This window comes from Leuresthes tenuis, unplaced genomic scaffold (genome assembly GCF_036924035.1).
Source record: "Leuresthes tenuis unplaced genomic scaffold, fLeuTen1.0.hap1 SCAF_7, whole genome shotgun sequence".
In the NCBI taxonomy this organism is placed as follows: Eukaryota; Metazoa; Chordata; class Actinopteri; order Atheriniformes; family Atherinopsidae; genus Leuresthes; species Leuresthes tenuis.
The window spans coordinates 17,697,661-17,718,551 of NW_027325361.1; the positions used below are offsets into that span (position 1 = coordinate 17,697,661).

Below are 20,891 nucleotides of genomic sequence, written 5' to 3' on the forward strand. Positions count from 1 at the left end.
CCGTTTAAATAACATCTTTTGTGCTCTCAGGGTGCGTTGGTGCCCTGGACAGGAAGATGCTGCCCCCCAGTGGCAGAAGGACGCAGTTACAAAAGGCAAAAATAAAAAAACTCACACGAAAGACCACCGCAGTTCGTCTAAATAACAAAATTTATTGAAATGTTTCCACTGTACTGCCTCGAGGAAATTAAATGACCGCTGCAGCACAGTTAAAGAAATACTGAACAGAAACAAAACGCATGAAGAGTAAAAATGAACATCAATCAACACAACCAGAAAACAGCAACGATACAAGTACAACAGGATTAAAAGTATCTAATTAGTAAAACATAAATTTGATGGAAATTCTAGAAAGAAGTAACAGATATGTGCGATTTAGGAGGTTGTCGGTTCAATCTCCAGCTTCCCGAGGTATCGTGTCACTCAACAGCCTCCGAGCAACATGCTGAGCCCCACATTGTCTCCGATGTGGTTGTTTGTAGAAACATGAAGCCGCACAGACTGATCAGTAGTTAAGTCCCTCCTGGTCTTAAGCGTAGCCGTGAATGATGTTCTCAACAGTGAGGTTTCTCTGTTTCTCAGACACTATGCTGTGATACAGTTTGCAGTTCAGTCTGCCTTGTTCAGGCTCAGTGAAAGCAGCTTTGGAGAAAACCACTTGCTTGTCTTGGCTGACCTCCACGCTATATGCCTGACAAAGTTGAGCTGCAAGAGACGTGTCCAAGGACAAGAGTTGAGCCAGTCTGTCAAGAGGAAAGCGGCAGTTGCGGCTGCTGTATCCGTGGCTGTATAGCAGCAGCAGATCTCTACGGCATGCAACCAGGTGGCGGTGCAGCGCACAGGTCTGCAGGAAGTTCAGTCTCCGAGCCAATCGGAGCAAGCGTACAGAGTTTCTCTCCCGAAAAGCTTGGTTGATCGAAAGAGCAAGCGAGATGGAAGGGGTGCTGCGGAGTCGCTCCGGGAGCTCCATCACATGCTGCGTGGCACGGGCTGAACCTGCAGAGCAAGCATGAAGATATTATGCTGCAAGTGTGCGATGCTGATGAAGAACCTGTGAAACATCTTTCAAAAACAAGGACGTTGGAATCTGCTGCGGGAAAGGAGAACCTACAGAGCACATTAATATGAGAGTAAGTGAAAAATCCAGATTAGCATTAAACTCTATGGCTAGAATTACCCGATGCCCTAAAGTTTCATCTTTACATATCTTCTGAAAATACATTTGAACCATTTCTGTAAAGTTCTAATATTTCATATATCGACATAATGAAATACAAAAAAAGACCCAAAAGGTACCGTTGACACAATTACCAGCACTCCTCCACTGGAAGTGTTCACAGCCCATCCGAATTCATCAAATCAGTGCTTAAAAGGGGCACTCCTGTATTTTTAAACCTAGACCTTATTTCTGGCATGAAATACGTTCATCTACTCACCGATAACAGTTTGGTGAAAGTCGGCGTCCTTCGGAAGCTATTTAGATTCCTTGAGATCCATATAACGGAGTGAATGGGAGCATTGACAATACAGCCTCTAAATAAGGCATTATCTGTCTTCATTTCACCAATACTTTAAGACGAATGAATGACTGAACGCGTACTATAGCTCTGTTAGCTCATAGCTGCTGTGTTGTTGTTATTGGCAGCTATCAGGGGGCTTATAGAGAGCTTTCTACACACTCGTCTACTGGGATGACGTTGTCGATGTCCGCCGCTGCAGCACAGCTCATTCACTCCAGTAAGGACGACCATCTTACTCAAAGTTGTCGTCCATGTCATCAAAATCTGATAAATATCCCGCCATGTTGCACAAAACTATCAGTAGCAAACTTTGTGTGAAGTTAGCCGACTGTCACAGGTAAAAATACCGGAGTTCCCCTTTAATAATTGTGTCTTGGGTAGACTTTGAATTTGTACGTTTAATCACACTCTATACAACATTAACTTTATGCAGGCTAATTATTTTACCATTATTAATGATTCTTCAATTAAACCTAAGCGCTGAGTATTAAAGATCTACCAACCCAAGTTGTACAGCAAACTAAGAGAGTGGAACTCTTCCCGATTGGGATATGCTCCTGTCCCTGTTGTGTAGCAATCCAACAGCCAGCTCAGATATTCCTGCAGGTGTGTGTCGTTGATGCGAGGGTCGTAAAGCCGCAGGGGCTCACCACAAAGACGATAAGAGGCATAGATGAGGAAACGCACTGTCCGCTCTAAAATGGCCACACAGTCCAATCCAGACACCCTCTGGATGATCATATCCTGTTTCACACTGCGCAGCCGATCAAACACAAAGCTATACACCTGCAAGACAAGAAGAAACCTCTCATAAAAATGCAGGCTGCGGAAGCTTTCATGCGTGTCTGTGATGATTCCTCTATGGGAGTTATTATGATGCTCTTTTTGACCTTACCGCTATTCTTTTTTTTTTTTCTCCCCATTTGACTTAAATCTTATTTTCCAACCATTACTCACTGAAAGCTTTGTCACATTTTAGTCATACTAATTGCACAATAGCATAACAGTGAATTATTATACAGTCTTTATAAAGATCAAGCTCAGCAGTTTGTGCCATGTAAACAATGCAGTATCGACAACTGCCCTGTTGGACCAAAAAGCAAATATCAACTCATTGCTATATGGTCCAATTGGTGCTGCACAGAACTGGTTCCTGAATATAAATGACCAAGGCAAAATTGGGCTTATGGCAACAAAAAAAAATTTAGTTTTAGAGTGATATAAAAATACACCGCGGAACGTTTTACTATGGTATTTCAACTTTCTATAAGGGACAAATACCAAATGTTCCACTTCTAATTTCCTTTAAAAAAAATAATAAAAAAAATTGTTACAGACTTTAAATGAGCTGAGATGTGGACGTACTACTTGCCTCTGTCCATGGAGGCTGATTAGGGGAGGCTACAATGTTGTCAATAAGGTAACAAACAGTCTTCAGCAACACAGAAGGTGGTCGGAGGTCAGTGGGGTTAGTGGCATCCTTTCCAGCTGCTGGTCTGGAATACTCCTTCACCGCACGCAAAGGGTCTCCCCTCGGTCTCCGATCCTTCTCTGTGCCTGGTACCATTTCAAAACGGTGAAGTCGGTTTTGAGTCTCACGGTCCCGCAGCTCTTGAGAAGGGCACATGGTCTGGCAGGTCCCTTTGGGCACCACGTCCTTTCCCTGCTGTCCACGCTTCTGCTGCTCTTCCTCCACCTCTCTGACTGAGGCTTTCCTTTGGCTTTGCTCATTGTTCCTCTGTCTCCACTGTCCTCCTGATGATGCTCCACTCCTCTGTGAGTGAGATCTGTCGAAGGAACAATTTCATTAGAGTTCCATATGTGGTTTACTAAGAAACCCATCCACATTAAAGATACTATGACAAAAACAGCTTCTTCCCAGTCATTGGCCACACACACCAAATACGAGTGAGAAAAGTTTATAACTGGATGTCTCACAACTTTAAGCATTTGAGTACCAACAAATCCAACAGTTTGCTGGTAATTTCAGACAGATTTAGTGCAAAATTTTAGAGTATGTCTATGAAATTCAATAGCTGCATAGTTTCACAACTGAATAGGAATTGAGAATAGCTTTTTTCCTCCCTAAACTTTGAGCCAAATACCAAGAATGCAACCAAACCTGTCTTCCATTTTAACTTTAGTTAAACAACGAGCTTGAAGCTCTGAGGTGAGGCCTTAGTTTCCCCAGAACATCCAATGGATGCTTAACTGGACTGTGAAGCTTGACAACAGAGGCCAATTCAACACATTAAACAAATTTTCCTAAACCCATCCTCGGCAAGTGACTGTGGATATAGTGTTGCTGAAAAGGGCAACTGTCATCATCGTTACCATGAAAGAGTTTGAGTGTGTTTAGATTTGATGGTACCAGCCAAAGTGTAACACTGTCCAGGGCTTCACACTGCCTCTGCAGCTACATTTTCCCAAACGCAGCAGTGGTGCACTGTGTGTTCTGGCATCCTTTCCATCAAAGCTGCCATTTTCAGTGTGGTGACCAAGAGTCCAAGACCAAGATCTGCTGTTTTGACATGCCAACTAAGTGATTTAGCCACGAGAGCAATGTTCATGCTACTTCTAATGCACCAACCTTGTGAACTGCTGGCATTGCTGTGGGCATCAACGCTGTTCACTTGGACTTATGTGGCTTATCGGAGTAATCATGCCCCTCTAGTTTTTTCAACAATGAATATTTCGATGGTGCATTTACCGACGAGCAAAAACATTTCCAGTTTTCTTGTCGGAAATTCTGTCACTTTAATCATGGCCCTATGTTCTACACTCTTCTCATTAGATGTAGGTTCAAGTAAACACGGAGAATGATAACATAATTAGCTGTTACTGAGGGTCCTAAAGGATGTGCCTATCACCGTCCTAGTACATCAAATAAGGAAAGGGACAAATAGCTCGCTAGCTAGCTAACGGCAACAGACTACATGCAGATGTCGTCGTTGCCAAACACATAAGTTAGTTTGAAATCACGAGCTTTCAGTTCACAATAAAACACTCAGCTTTGTTAATAGTTTTTAAAAAAAATGGTTCGTTTGATAAAATTTCATGCCAATTTTGTACTCACATGCGACGGGGAGCTCTCCTGCGGTTCATTGGCTCTTCTGAAGAGATATGTCGTCACTTACCTGCAGTATCCAATAAAATGACCCACTTTGGATATACGTCACATCCGGAACTGATCGTCAGCTTTATTTAGTTGAAGCAAAAATTTCAAAGGAGCTTAAAAGTACTGTTCCAATTTGTATCTCTCGATTTGATTACATGTGTCTATTTATATCTTCCAACTTCTAAAATATTAATTTTCCCTACATATCAAGGTATTGTTTGCACATGTACTGAGATGTACAAGTTGGAAAATGACACATAACTGATCCTCACTGACACATCTATGACAACAGTTCATGTTTTAGGTTTTATTTCCATTTACTAACCACATATAACCATATCTATAAAACAGCATCAGCAATTAGTAAACATTTACATTTTTTCATAATACACCTGCATATAAATCAGTACACATATAAAGAGACAAAGGTAAAAAGAAAAAATCAAGGAACTTTAAAGTGGACTGAGGGGTTATCCAAAGTGCATGTACTATGTATCCCATGCTATGTGGTACTCTTCATTGTTTTGGGCAGAAGAGCTCGGTGGTTCTTGAACTGCCCAGTTGCTCTTCCTCCACAGCCTGTTGGACAAGGACTGAGTGACGACAGACCAACGACGACAGCTCCTGCAGTTCTGAAAATCTTCTAAAAATAAAGACAGGAAAACATTAACTTGCAAGTATAACTGCAACCTCAGGATATATCTCTCAGTGCTACTGAATACTTTTGCATAACGCAGCATTTTCTACCCATGTACCTACCCTGCCAGTTGCTGACTGATATCTCTTGATGTTGTTTTCATCTCCTTAAGGCACTCTAAAGATGTGCTGTTGGCCACGTGGTCCCCCTGTATGCACTCCAGCAACAATTTCTCAGTTTCCTTCAGGCAAGCCGCAGCTTTGTCTACAGAGGAATATTAAAGTAGATAATATTACAGTTTCTGCAAAGAACATGCGAGATGTCATTTAATCTTTGCAAGAGCAAGTATTGGTAATGTTACACAGAACAGTTCATTTAAATCGGGTTAAATCGTTTCTGTAATGAAGGAAAACATTGGTCATTTTAGACTGGATTGTCCTGTGTTTTTGTCTGTGCTCCAGCTACTGACCTGGAAAAGATTGTGTGGGATAAGTGCAAAAAGAAGATATTTCCATACAACCACTCAGAATCTGATGGCATAAGATTACAGTACAAGATTGTAATTGATTAAAGTTATTTTTTGTTGTTGTTAAACAACATTTGATCAAGGCATTTACACACATTTTCCATTTAACTGCTTCGCAGATGCTTTCATTGAAGGCGACTTACAAGTGAGATGATCAGTTGTCAACATTGTTCTGCGTAACTTATTCTTAAATTAGACAAAAAAATAAAAAAATTGCAATATGGTACCTAAAAATTCCTTGCCATTCCCGTCAATGTAAAAATTCTTTACAGGCAGCTCGTGACGGGTGGTGTCAACAGCCGCTGCGAAACACTTGTAGTCCTTTGTGAACTGCTTGGCAGCCTCTGCCACAGGCGTCAGTGTCTCACTCTGATGGAAAATAATAACAGCATCAGGATGGACATCATATACTCACACTATTCAATAAACATACACTGTACACATCATATAACATTTTGAAATACCATTCTAAAAACTCATAGGTCACCTTCTCTTATGGGGTTATATATGATCCAACATTGACATCAACCTTATATTAGTATGAGCTTGCAAAAGTCCTAATCTGCCATAGACTGATTTATCGTTGGAGCACATTAACAGCTATATGAATAACTGACACATATGTCAGTGTTTTAGACAAATGCCACGCCGATCACCATTATGTAAAATCTTAAATCCCCTACAAAAAAAGTGACTGCCAACTGGAGCACTAAAAAATGTTTTCCTTTTTCCTCAATCATTCAAATTGTGCTTAGTGTCTATTGATAAAACAGCAGTATTATCTAAACCTGTACACACAACTTAAAATGACTGATTACGAAGGAGAAAGTGTCTTGACCTGCAAATCCAAACGCTCGTTCAGCAGCCTCTTCCTCTCCGCAAGAAGGTATTTGCGTTTGTTTTCTTTCAGCTCATTGTACAACATCTCCTCTTCCTCCATCACTTGTAAGATCTTTGCCTCCGTCTCAGCCTTGAATTTTGCAGTTTTGCTCTCCATCTAAAATAAAACATTTATGATATACAACCATATAATCCATGTAATGCAAATACACCATTTTTTTGTTAAATTTCCGACAGTACAGAATGAGTTCAAATGAGCGTGCTTTACACAAAATGATACTGTTCACCGACTATTTGCAGCAGATACATTGAAAGTCATTTCTAGAAAATACCAGGTACTCTGTTAGATCATGTAACCTTTGCTGTGAGGTAGGCTTGCAGGAGTGTCTGCATCTCGACTTTCCTCTTCTGATTTTCAGGATTTCTCTCAGGCTCTGTGGCATTCTCCATCACAGTTTTCTCTTGAAGAGAGAGATTAAAAATTGAAATACCATTGCACGACCCAGTTTTAAAGTGGCTCCCAGTATATTAGACGTTTAATTTAGTTTACCTTTGATGACTGAAATGTCAAAATCTGGTCGAAAGCAGGGACCATCTGAAAAAGTGGACTGCAGAACACTTTTCCCAAGAAGTGCTGGATTAGTTTCACGTGACATCATTGCTGCAAGGAAGATAACACGATGTTATCGTACCATGTGTTCATTTATCTCACATGAAGCAGTTAAAATCATTGCCACTAAGAGTGCACTGCAATCAGTATTCCAATCTGACGCAAATCCACAATGTCAAAATAAATTAACTCGTATCAAGACACATCCAGAATTATCATCATGAGATGTACTCACACACTGCAAGCGCCTGTGGGGTCATTGAGCGTCTTGGTGGAGTTCCCACCTTTGGTTTGACACCCGTGGGTTTCGGTGAGGAAGGTCGCACAGGCACAGCAATTGACTCATTGGTCAACGAGTTGCTCTGTAAGATATTTGGAGATGCAATGGCATAAAAAGAGTAGACAGTGACATTAAAATAAATCTGCATAACCAAGTTGAGACAATTGTGCTGTTTATACACAAGGGAGACAGAAAAAAAAGACATCACTCGATTGTTTGAATATCCAACAACCTCAGTCAATATGCCAAGTAACTACCATACAGAACACCATATTACCATATGTCAAACTGTGTAGGAAGAAAGGCTAGAGTGGGGGAAAAAAGAAAAAAGCTGTACCTTTGAAAGAGAAGTCTTCTCTGCAGCTTGCAGATATCGAGACTTGACAACAGTCCCACTTGCTAAAGATTAATGAGGAAAAAATCAAAGTTGTCATCAAATTAAACTGATAACGCTTTGTTGTTGTACGTGAAATGACATATCAGTGCATTCCTGATATCAGGCAATTCCTGTTCAAACGAAGCCATTTAAAGAACAACAACCCGTAAATATCATTACACATCAACACCAAACAACGGCAGCATTGAATATAATAAAAATGGTTTTGATCAGGAGAGCACAAAGCTGTATACTGCAAAAACACTGATCACATACTGCTGAGGGTTTAGGATTTGCAATACATATTGATACTGTGAAACATATCACAAATGGACAATATAGACAATATAACCCTGGAGCACACTTTGTAATATGTTAAAGGAAAAAAAAGAACAACTTAAAACTGAGTCAGTGTGAAAAGCTGGGCTGACAAATAATAGTTTAAGAGTGAGATTATCCAGCATGGTATCAACATACAGCCAAAAAGCCAGTATCTGTGATGGTGCAGATGTGCATTAGTGGATGAATCATGGATAACAAATGTGTGATGGTAACATTAATGTTTAAACAATATATAAAGGTTTTAGAGCAATAAATGCTACCATCTAGGGACAACCAAATAACCTACTACATGAAAGACTTATTTTTTAACGTGAGCTGGTGTCAAATACAAATTGAACAAATATTCTTCAATAACCAACTATTCTCAGTTTCTAGATTTCATGTGTTGCCTTTGTATGATCAAAAATCATACTGAGGATTAAATGATTTGCAAATCTGTTTTCATCCTGCTTTATTTACCCCACAATCTAATTTCACTTAATTGGATTTAATTTTTATGTTTGTGTATGTGTGGTAAATGGGGCTACAAATAGGAGAGGAGGAGACTTTGGAAAAAGAATGCGATGTCTTGAATTGACTGGAAAACTAAAATGAATTCTCTCTTGACAACTCAAGCCAATACTCACATTTAACATTTTTCTTCCCGGTTCCACTGGTGTTAGCTTTACTAGCATTGCTGCCACCTTTAGAACTGTGGACAAAATGAAATTAGCTGTCAATTTCGAAGCTAAAGCTGGGAATGCAAAACTTATGCCATGGCACGGAAAATGACCTGAACCCAAAGCTACACTATAAAGTTAGTTTAGGTATGATCCGTTCACAGAACCACAAAGGAGAGTCAATCTAAGTGCATTTATAGGCTACTTATTAAACTTACATCTTCCCTGTAAACTTTAGCTAAGTTGGAAAAAAGGTGAAGTGCTCCCTAAAATAGCAAAGACCGAGTGATTGTTTTTTTTTTTTACGTCAAATTCACTTTTAATTCAACAGGCCACAAATCGGCGGATAATTCGACGCTAGCTAAAATGAAAAAGGGAAAAGTTTTTTAAAGTACCTTTTTGCTTCGACTGAGGCATTTCTTAAACTACTTGGCCCTGTTGTTATTCTTCTCGACGCCATTATTTTTCAAGCAAGCCGCCTGTGCATCGACTTTGCAAATCGGGGGGAACAAGAGATAACATTTTCGTTCCGCTCTTCTCCTTCTTTCTATGATTGTGGCGGACAACAAAGACGTATTAAAATGCATACTACTATATATTGTAGTGGCTTGTGCAAAGTAAGCTTTACTTAAAATCTAAACTAGTTTATTTTAATGAGTAAGTAGTGCAAACTTTGTCTCCAGAAGACACAATTATCATGTATTTATATCATTATGCTGCAAGTTAATGTCTTCATTAAAGTTCTAACAGCAACAGCTGTACTTACATTGCTTACGTACATCATATTGTGTTATTTGGTAATACACTTTAAAATGGGTTGTATTTAAAAAATAAGTTTATGATTAAAATAATCATTTTATGATATACTTTTGTCTATCTGACTGGGCTAGATAATACTGGACTGTTAGTGCCTTTTTTCTCGCTTACCAATTCTTTTTTTTTTTTTTGCGCACCCGTCTTTGCGTAACTTTTCAACTTTTGTTCTTAAATCACTTGACTACGTATTGCCACAGCCCCTTATCCTTTTTTCTTCTAAAAGACAGTTGAAAACAAAACAAAACAAAAAAACATCCATGTTACAGAGTGACCTGTTGCCAATTAACTAGTTGTGAGTAAGTGGACGTTTCCTCAGGAAATGCGAAACACCACAGTTGATCTGCTAACCACTAGATGGGTGTAAGGGTCTGCACTCACTCAATGCAAAGCACAAGTTTGGCAATAATATTGTCAGGTCAAATTTAGATACTATATTCTGAGTCAATTTAAGTCTAAAATACATATGTTGTGTGTACACTGAAAATACAACTAATATTTTTTTTTACTATTCCTGGCAACAGGATCACCACTATGACAGAATATAAACTGTACATATAGTTTGTAGAAAACCCACTCAGCTCATGCCGACACAGATGAAAGCATGCAACCTCAAGCCTTGACAAATGTACCTGCACCTTCATCCTGTATGTGACTATCTGCTTAACAAGGTCTCCTATGTGCAGTTTAGTGGCAGCTTGTGTGCATTTGTCTTAGTGAACATAATGGATGCTGATCCCACCTATCTAAGCTATTCTCTGACAATGGGTAGGACAATAGGAAGTGAGTGGGTGTGGTACTGGATGGCAAACACTGGTTAGAAACCCCTGTCCTAATTCGATTCCACAGACTCAGAGAGATAAACCACAAAGTGGGCGTCCAAAACTTGAAAGATAAATAGGGGCACAGAAAAACTTAATACTGTAGTAAGAGAGCAAAATATTCACTTGACTCTGCATCATCTGTCTTCAGAATGATATATGATCTAACACTACAATTAAATGTAGGCTCTATTATTAGGATTTTTATGAATAAGGTGTATCTGCTAGATAACCTTCAGTTTTTTTCTTTTTATGACTAGATTTATTCTGACCTTTTCACTTTAATGAATTTTCATGTTAAAGGTTGAACATTTCGGGCTTGGCATGCCTGCATTTGTGCCTGCATTCTGTATGTGTGTGTGTTCGTGTGAGACACCCTTACTCAACATTATCAGTCTGTGTAAAGGCCGGGTCTTATCATGGCTCTCCCCCCTCTTAGAGTAATAAAGCCCTGGGGCTGACCACTGTGTGTCTGCATGCTTGCTGTCCATCTCTCACCACTAGGCAATGCGAGGTGGCTTCTTTGAGATGGACAAAAAGTGCTGTTAACAGAGGTGATATGAACCATCCAGACTTTGGTCATTAATGACATAAATGTTGTGCTGGTAAAGTGGCTTACTTTTTCTGAGGTAAAATTCAAGATTCAGTCTCCAGCTGAGGAGCTGAAGTGAAGAGTGAGAAGTACATGATTAAAGACAGTGTTATAAGAAGTCACTGAGTAAATGAATGAGAGTCCTTGTCTCTTTGTTGAGCCCACCTCGCTTGCCTTTCTCTGAGCTCCGAAACTCTGACGTCTAATCGAGGATTTACTCATGTCACTGTGACCTCACTGATACTCTGCTCTGCCACATGAAGACAGTGATAAAAATGTAAGATGAAACAGCACCAGTTTGTGTTCTGAATTCGATAAAAGGAAGATTTATGTCTTTTTGGCTAACACATGTTTGCTCACATTATTATAAACACCCCCACACACACAAACACAACTCAGCTGTGCCCCTCCTTCCTTTGCGGTAAGCTGTTACTCATCATCCAGTCTGCCAGTCTGGTCCACATAGCCAACCAGGAATGCTTCAAACACTCAACCTCTTACAGTAAAGCCAACAATCAGTTTTTTTGTAGAATTCACTCTGGTTTAGATTAAAATGTTCTGTTTCTGATCATGATATAGGTGCATCTCATGGAAATACTCTGTCATGTGTGTATCCACTTTTATAATGTTAATCAATTTCACTATGTCATTTTTATGTGTCAGTCAGTTTTCTCTGATAAAATTTTCCTTCCTCGTGGGACAGCATATCGACCACTTCACCTTTTCAGAACAGATGGGTGTATGATGTCTACTGTTTGCTTTAGTCTCAGTCGCCCTTCCTATAGAAAGCAGCTAAAGAAGGGCGAAGCAGTGAGCCAGGAGCTTCTGAAGTCTCATCAAGCCTCTTTCTGTTGGCTGTGGAGTATTAGTGCAGTGTTTACTTACTCTTTTCCCAGGTGGCTTCCCTGTCGATTATTTTGTCCAATCAATCTCCAAATCAGACAACTTTAGGTGTATAATAGTCTGTCATATTGACACCAGTGTTAAACACATTTCAAAAGGAACAGTCTGCCATTTTGGAAAGTAGTGCTGTCTGGATAATCATCAATGCGAAGGTTGATGTCATTCTTTATTTGTAGTTGTACTGTGACAGTCAGGTGAACAGAGAATTTGTTACTGCGGATTGTTAATTGTACACCTATAGCTATTTCCACTTGCAGAAAAAAATGGCAAGACAATAGGCATTTCCCATTTTCTTCTAGTGTGTGTGATAATTGGCTATTTTCTTCTAACCGGAAATATTCTTGGGAAAATACTTGCTTCCCTTCACCAATAAAAAAACTGAAGGAAGCAGTGTGCATGTCAGTCTACCTTCGAGCCACAGATTTAATTATGTCAGTCTAGTAAGAATAAGCTAAGCTAAGCTAATCATTGGCTCCAGCTCACATTATATATTGATGAAGCACAAAAAAGTCCTTAAGTAGAGAGCCATTACAGCAGAGCCAATTACATGTTTACATACAAATTACTGGAATAACAAATCAAGTCTGATGAAGACTGCTTTTTATAACTTTTTATAGAAGCATATCTCATTAGACTGCATTAGACCAGCTACCCCAGCTAGCATCTTCTATATTGCGATCAGTTCATTGCCATCACAGCACCAAAACTGCCACGATGGAGAGGCAAAATGTATGTATGTTGGACTCAACCTTAATTCACATACAGGCCTATGGTTGAAAGTGAAACTCTAAGCTTCTCCACCCAACCCCCCCATCCTTCCCTCTTATGAACCCTTTGTGGCTTTGAGCCAGTATGACTGTTTCAGCATTCATTTTGAGCACTTCCCTCAAAGAGAAGTGTTGAATGTCTTTTACACACAATCATTATAACCGTGTGTCGCAAAGATAAGCTAAGATGAGCTGATTAATTGAATTTAAGTCACTCTCACTTTATGCACCATGCTTTTTGGGTTATAAATCCATGGTATGCCATCCAGATACAAAGGTTTAGAAGTTTGTGCTAACATATATTCTAACCATGTGCACAGATTTGAAAAGACCTGCTTAATGGTGTCAGCATGTGCAGAAGTCTAGCACTGCTGTACATGTGATGATTCCTATTGACAATCAGTGATCTTCATTTAATTTTTTTTATTGTGCCATTAATAAGATAAGAATAAAAAAGATGTCTGTACCAGGTAATATGTATGGTCTAAACCAAAAAATGTGAATGAAGTCAATTTAAGTAGAGCTGTACCGGGCACTGGAAAAATGGCACGATTACTTTTGGGCGAACTGACAGACAGACAATATGCAAATGTGTCCACCGTTGATGTAGATGTGTATATAAAGAAAAGCCTGGACTTCTAACAAGCTAAAAAAGCCAGAGGCAGTGTTGACTTTAGGAGAAAATAAGTCCCTTTCTGTGCAATTTACAACTTTATAGACAACTTATACACACGAAAATCTATATATAACCGTCAAGCATATTAAAACCTTAGTTGTTGACTTAGTAGTAGTAGACTTGTAGACTTGATTCTGTATGACTTTCAGCAAAAATGAAAACATAAGCGTATACCACAGTGACAAATTATTAATTGATTGTCAGAACATTTAGCTTGAATCTCAACAATAGAAATATGATCTTCAAATACAATTCAAGGCTTCTCCCTCTTAGTAATCTGTAGTTTATCACTGATGAACAACTAGCCTCAAGCATTATAGACTCAACCATGTAGTCCGGAGCCAATTTTTCTACTTTGTGCTCATGCGGCTCACTTCCTAATTGTTTAATTGCAGTGCTTATCCTAAAAGGATTTAACCTCAAAGTTTTTTTTTCGTCTTTTGGATGCATCTTGCAACTTCCAAGGCTGCAGTGCTGAAGGCTATGGGATTTCCTGAGTGTCTTGGGGGCAAAGGGCTGCTGGGAGAAACAAATACTCCAGCAACACGTCTTCAATCGTATCGCCACAGTCATGAGGGTTTATGTTTCTGAATGAGCGAGGAACTGCAGAAAACATTTAATTTTGTTTGTCAGCTAGAGTCTTTTTCTCATTGTCAACTTTACTTGCAACATTAGGCTAACATATACAGGACAGTTGCATACTTGTAGGTGTAAGTTGGGTAAATGTGAACGTAACAGCATTTGCTGTGTCTTTTTGTATCTATGTGGTCAAACATCATAGCGAATTTTGGCAAATGATGAACTGAGCAGGGTATATGAAAGTGTGTGTGTAGGTGTGTGTGTGTGAGAACCATGTTCAGTGCTTTAGCAGGGCAGTGTAGCGTGCAGTGCAGGAGTGAGCAGTGGCGGCCCAGGCCAGCACAGCCCCAGCACCCTGGTAATCCCTGCGTTTTCAGGAGCCCTGGCCCGTACTTGATGAGCTTGAGCAAGAAAAAGGTTGTGCGCTCTCTCATGTGTTTCTCTCACTCTGTGTCTCCCTCTTTTTCTGTCTCACACTCTTTCATTCCCCCTCTTTTTCTCATGTCCCCCCTCCTCTCTGTCCCCTGGAGCCACTTTGCGAATGAATGGATTCCAAGTGTTTATTCAGCAACTTCGTCTGCTCCCCTCTGCCTCTGCACCTCTCAGGATTTCATCAAAAAGAGTAACAGAACCTGCAGAGCTGCTGATAATAAGTGTGAATCTAGAAGAATACTCGAAAGTACACATTAGGGAGCATTTTTGGCTGTTAAATGCACCGTAATTCAACCAATGACATGTTTATATATTTTATTTTTAATATGTATTTTTTCTTTCTTTTGTCTGAACAAAACTTTCTAACAACAGAAAAACTGCACAGAAACTAGTCCATCTTCATATCGAAGAATTTGCTTCCTGGGGACAAAACATTCCATATTTCAATCAAATGGCATTTTGCAGCTTCAATGCGCTGACTTACTGTGAATATAATTAAAACTGATATGCCCGGTGGGATCCAGTTGAGGCTCAAAAAAGAAAGGAAGTTGCAGTCATGCTTATTTGCAAAAGTCTCATTACTGAGCCTCACTCGTTGTGAATGACCACGACATCAAATGTAATTCTGATTCATCAGAAACAACAATTGTTACTTTTGTATACTAATAAAGTTTATTTTTGAGCCATAACTGCATGTTCAGGGAGTTCGCCAAATTGAATAACTCACAATACTGTTAGTATAATAGTGTATTAAAATGGCATATTAATAAAACATATAATAATAATGTAGTATAATAATGATAGTGAACATGAAAATCCTATTTAAAATCTATTTCTCATTAGGGTGAAGGTGATGCTGGCAGCGCCTTTGAAAAAATATAAATATGGTGCAAAAAAACCCCCAGAAAACCACCTAATGGATCACCGTACTGATCTTGATTACCATTACTGGATATGAAAAATTGGTATCCCAAAAAATTGTTTCGAAGTAATGATGGCGAGATTTTCAGTCTTGTGAGAGACTGAATCATGCTTCTTCAACTAAAAGCATTATCTGTAGTACATATCATCATTAAAAGAGAAAGAGAAAGAATTTGGAGAGCAGAAATCTGCAATCAAGGCGCAACGTTGGAAACTCATTTTAAAAGGCCATCATTTTGGTCTCTCCAGAAGCAGTGTTCATAATCACTGAAAAGTGTCTGAAAACCATTTTAAGTGAAAACACTTTGTCACTGCATCCACAAATGCAAGTAAAAAAAAAAAGTGGGGAAAACAAAAAGAGAATCTGAATTGTTTCAACCGCTGTTGACCGAAGGTCATTTAAGATGGGCTGAGTCGAAGTGTAAAGTTGCTTATCGTCCTGTGGAATATGGAAGACATGAACCCACTGGCTTGGTGTCTAAATACACTTCAAAACCAGCGTCAGTGATAGTTTGGGCGTTCACATTTCACGGATAACTTAAATTTTTGTACATACTGTTTTTTTCTGCAAGACACGTTGCCATCCAGAAGACCTAAGGCCTTTCTTAGTTCTGTGACAATGCAAAACCACATTCTGCATGTACTACAATAGCATGGCTCCATAGTGAAATAGTCCTGCCTGCAGTTCAGGACAGTCATCCACTGAAAACACGGAGTACGTTATAAAACCAAAAATTACAACAAAGTAAGCCCAGAGCTGCTGAACAGGTGAAATCCTTCATCAAACAAGAGAGAAAAATGTTTCATTTTCAAAAACTACAGTTACTGTACATGTAAACATGCTGCTGTCCCAACTTTTCAGATATATGTTGCAGTTGCATCGAAATGAAGATGAGCATTTCATTTTTCTAAAAACAACAAAATCATTAAACAGTATGTCAATAACATTATTTCTTGATTTTGTATGATTTTTGTGTTTTAATGATTAAAGGATTTGGAAATCTCAACTTTTTTTAATTAATCATTGATCGATTCAGCTTACAGTCCTGGTGTGAGTTAATTGAAGTCACTGTAGTCAGTGAGATCCTGAGCCAGCATGGCTTGAGCTCCCTACGATGTTTTCTGTCATTTTTTTTCATTCACTTCTGCATTTACCACCTTTTTACAGTTTGTAAGGATTTTTCGTTCACGGCTTACCTGCAAGGTTTTAGGTTTTTTGGTCTTGTTCAAGAATATGACACATCTTGTCCCTCTCGTTAGGCAAATAGACTCATATAATCATCAAGTTTTCACCACAAACATAAAAAGGTGCACAGAAGTGTATGAATGTGTACAGTACAGTGTCTGGTCCACTCGTTTGATTGAGTAGCAAATAGGTGCAGAGACAGGGTGGTGGGGTAGTTCGGTAGGGGATTAGCAAGAGGCCGCAGGCCCCGAGGCAGAGGGCCTCGTTTCCTGGCCTGAGCCCCTGTTTGTCCTGCCTGACCTGGCAGCTCTGGGGGCAGATCCTGCTTGGATACATCCCTGCTCCCACGCCTGTCTGAAGCTGTTAGCCACTGGCTGTGAGTAGCTAGCTGGGCTTAGTGATGTCTGAGCTGTGGCTGGGTGGGGAGGGGGTCCAGTCATCTGTGGGAGGGGATGGCCAGCTGCTGCTTTGCGTTGGCAGATAATAGGCAATGGCGAAAGAGGCATGTAGCAGAAAAGTGGGAGGTGATTACAAACTTTTGCTTGGATATATGTACAAATATACATACATATTATATATATATATATAATTTAACATAAGCCCTTAATTGTGCCCAGATTCTGCACGTTGCTTCCGTTTCATTTAGATAATTACTCATTTGGTCTGCTGTTAATGGAGGTTTTCCAGAGATGATAAATCAGATTAGCTAATCACAAGATCTATGACAAGACATTATGTGCATTCTTTGCGGCCTGTGTGATGGCACCATTTATTTTGCCACTCAGTCATTTAGTTTTTCCTTTAGTTTGCTCCCTGCATACCATCAAGTTGTCAAAAGTTCCTGTGCTGTAAATCTGCTCTGCTGGGCTCAGTCCAGGCATCATTCGTTCACAAGACCACACGTAACACCCTGCTGTTAAAACTTATGGCTATAAACTGTCCCCCTGTTTGTCTAAATTATCAAATAAAAGCACTATCGCTTTCTGGTGCTTTAAGGGTGTTGTCTGCATACCAACTGTGTGCACAACAGTGTTTTTACTTCAAAATCCATAAAATAACACATCTCCTGTCTGCCAAGGGGGCTGTTTGATTATCACTCTCCAAAAATGAAAATGAAATGAAGGGATATTTACCTTTCTTCCCCCAAAGCTTTGATAGCTCAATTGCTTGTTTTCAGTAGCTTGTTATCACTTTTTCAATTGCTGGATTGGCTGTTGGGTTTGGAGTGCATGGCCAAGCTCTGAGTGTTGTTTCTGCCCTGGATATGTACACAGCTGTCAGAGAAAGGCCAGAGAACAGCAAAGATGCCGGCACAGAGACTGGACCAGCAGTGTTAAATCTTAGCGTCTTAGATAAATCAGGTAATGATGTACCTGTGTGGGATTAAGCACATTACAAGTCAGTGCTCATGTTTTATGTTGCTGGTGCATTACTGGGGCTTTAGTGGTTTGGAGAAAAAAATAATTGGTATAAAGTGGTACATGTCCAAGTAAACACACACAGCATTATTATTGTTATTGGGTGAATCAAAAAGTCTTCTCTAGAAAGTTTCCATTTGTCTGTAAGAGAAATGCAGTCACTTTTTGAGTGGGTGGGTTGTGAGTTCTCCTGCTTCAATCGTCACTGTCGACTCAGTGGCGTCACTCCAGCCCCATCTTATAAAACTGTCAACGCCTTTCTCTCACCTGGACTGACACACATACAGCAGAGCAGGACAACGGCTATTTTTGGCTGATGCAAGAGGATAGTCCGAAGTAAAATACGCACCTATCCTCTGTGGGCATTCCCCTCAGCTGATCGTTTCGACGCAAACAAGATCATTACAATTTCTCTTTTATGAATCTAGCAAATTATTCTTACTTCTCTGGCATGTGCAACATGACCGCAGAGCACTCGCCTGCTGAGGCAAGTCCTGTTGTCATGTCTCCAAACGTGAGCCTAGACTCGCCGCTGCCTCCGCCGCCTCTGATGCCACAGGCCCGGTCAAAGGATAATATTTTGATCAAATCCGAGCCCCGGGGGAACAGTCCCAACACGGAGGATGGTGCCGCTCTGGGTCAGACCGAAGAGCACCTGCCCACAGGCAGCCGCCGCAGGAAGAGGCCCGTCCAGAGGGGGAAACCTCCCTACAGCTACATCGCCCTCATCGCTATGGCCATCGCCAACTCCCCAGAGAGGAAGCTAACCTTGGGGGGCATTTATAAGTTCATTATGGAGCGTTTTCCTTTCTACAGAGAGAACTCAAAGAAGTGGCAAAACTCAATCCGCCACAACCTGACCCTCAACGACTGCTTTGTGAAGATCCCCAGGGAGCCCGGCAGACCAGGTAAAGGCAACTACTGGACTTTAGACCCCGCAGCTGAGGACATGTTTGATAACGGAAGCTTTTTGAGGAGAAGGAAAAGGTTCAAGCGCACAGATGTGAGCACATACCCAGGCTACATGCAGAGCTCCAGCGCTTTTACCCCTACACCAATGGGCAGACCATCATACCCCAACACGCTGTACGCCGGGATAGGGTCAGGCTATGGTTCGCAGCTGGCAGCAACGTCCCCGCATCCGGCCATGCTCCATCCTTACCAGACGCCCGCAGGGGTCGGCCCAGGACAGCCTCGCATGTTCAGCATAGACAACATCATCAGCCAGCAGACAGTGGTGCAGGGCGGCCCGGCTGGGGACCTCAACTCCCAAACGCTGCTGGGCACCGGTGACCTGGGCACCATGACCTCCAGCTGTTCAGTGACCGGCACCGACCCGTCCGCTTGTTTCCAGACCCAGACTGTCAACCAGTCGGCCAACATGCTGAGCAGAAACAGCGGAAACCTCTCATCCAACCTGACCTCGGGTTACCCGTACTCCTCTTCTTCGGCCTCCCCCCCTAACCTGCCCTCCATGAGCCAGTCCGGGTTCTCCCCGGGAAGCTCTCAGGTGTACTGCTCGGGCAACCGGCTGTCCCTGCCGGCCCTGCGCCCCAGTTCCTGCGCTGAACACACGGAGCAGCTACTGGGCCTCTCGGGCCCCATGAACTCCTTCAATAACAACTACATGAGACAAGCCAACTTTCCGTCAGGATTAGAACGGTATATGTGAGATACCATTAGCTAAAAATGAAAAAAGAAAAAACTGCTTTCAGTGAAATATTGCTGAGTTAGTGCGACTTTATGTAAGAATTGCAGATGTCACCAAAGGCGATTAATGACAGATTTATGATCAGAAACGAAATGAACATTACCGAGCCTCAGTTAAACATTCCTATTTAAAAAGGTGTAAAGCCATTTAGTTCCGTTTGACACATTCCATCATTGTATCTCTTTATGTGTTATGTTGAGCCACGCTGTTTCTATTTCATGTTTTTAGGTTTTTGAGTTTGTTGATTCATTCAAGTCTGATGTTTTCTTTATTATTTTTGTTAGATTTCTCTCTCTCTCTCTCTCTGTCTCTCTCTCTCTCTCTCTCTCTCTTTGTGTGTAAATAGTTTTCCGACATAAATATTTCATTGAAAGAAATGTAGCATACTGGTGGTAGAACGCTGTAAATAAATGTTCTTTTTATTTTAGAATAAACGTGCACTCTGTTTGTTAGAGCAATGGAGAAACACCACGAATGTCTTTTGATTTTAGGCCATCGCCAGGCTTCATGTGCGCTATGAGCTGGAAAAAAAAAACATTATTATATGGGCTATGAACACGGTTCAATTGAGTTTCCTTATTTCTAACAGAATAAAAAAGAAAAAAACAACAACAACAAGAAAATATTGTACAACAAACCAGCTCACAAAAGTTACTCAGTTCTCTATAATAAATCGTGCTTCAAATGTGATCCCTGCTGTGCAGTTTGATATCGGTCTAAGTGAAACATCAACATTACATTTCTATCTGTAGATATAGATATGTGTGAATTAATAGATTTAGATTTGGGGTTTAATAAAGTCATTTGATCAAGTGGGGGGAAAATTCGTGGACTTAATGGATAAGGTCTGTAAACAAGCATGATCTTTTCTTTCACCCGACTAACAATAGGAGTAAAGATAAAGTTAAAAAAACTACAACAACAACATTCATTTCAAAGCCTAAAGTTTGTCTTGAGTACCCATTGACTTATACAGGTTAAGAACCATCAGTCAAACTCAGCAACTGGACTAATTCTACATCTGAAACAATGTACAAATGCCTCAATTCTCCTCTTAATGATTTGATCTAACCTTCATATTTATCTGTGTCGTGCAGGGTTTTTAAAAAATGGAATTAATTTGCTTCTTTTTTTTTAATTCTCTGGAGGATGATTTTACTCAAA

At 40.4% G+C, this 20,891-nt stretch overlaps 3 protein-coding genes across 4 annotated transcripts; 1 reads left to right on the forward strand and 2 right to left on the reverse strand.

Moving 5' to 3' along the window:
* Positions 1-164: 164 nt before the first annotated feature.
* sac3d1 (SAC3 domain containing 1) lies at positions 165-4,645 on the reverse strand. The gene is made up of 4 exons (XM_072389630.1): positions 4,597-4,645; positions 2,893-3,307; positions 2,024-2,306; positions 165-996 (listed from the first exon to the last, which is right to left on the reverse strand). The coding sequence occupies exons 1-4, from the start codon at positions 4,623-4,625 to the stop codon at positions 530-532; spliced, it is 1,194 nt and encodes a 397-aa protein (XP_072245731.1). The 5' UTR covers positions 4,626-4,645; the 3' UTR covers positions 165-529.
* Positions 4,646-5,031: 386 nt separating this feature from the next.
* haus8 (HAUS augmin like complex subunit 8) lies at positions 5,032-9,385 on the reverse strand. 2 transcript variants are annotated; one of them, XM_072388699.1, is made up of 10 exons: positions 9,304-9,385; positions 8,876-8,940; positions 7,869-7,930; positions 7,487-7,613; positions 7,192-7,302; positions 6,999-7,102; positions 6,640-6,798; positions 6,029-6,170; positions 5,398-5,539; positions 5,032-5,278 (listed from the first exon to the last, which is right to left on the reverse strand). In XM_072388699.1, the coding sequence occupies exons 1-10, from the start codon at positions 9,366-9,368 to the stop codon at positions 5,155-5,157; spliced, it is 1,101 nt and encodes a 366-aa protein (XP_072244800.1). In that variant the 5' UTR covers positions 9,369-9,385; the 3' UTR covers positions 5,032-5,154. The 2 variants fall into 2 exon arrangements, with proteins under 2 accessions (XP_072244800.1, XP_072244799.1); XM_072388698.1 differs by having other exon boundaries at positions 5,060-5,281.
* A 9,049-nt stretch (positions 9,386-18,434) lies between these two features.
* Positions 18,435-19,688, forward strand: foxe3 (forkhead box E3). Its single transcript, XM_072388700.1, has one exon. The coding sequence runs from the start codon at positions 18,435-18,437 to the stop codon at positions 19,686-19,688; it is 1,254 nt and encodes a 417-aa protein (XP_072244801.1).
* The last annotated feature ends 1,203 nt before the right edge of the window (positions 19,689-20,891 follow it).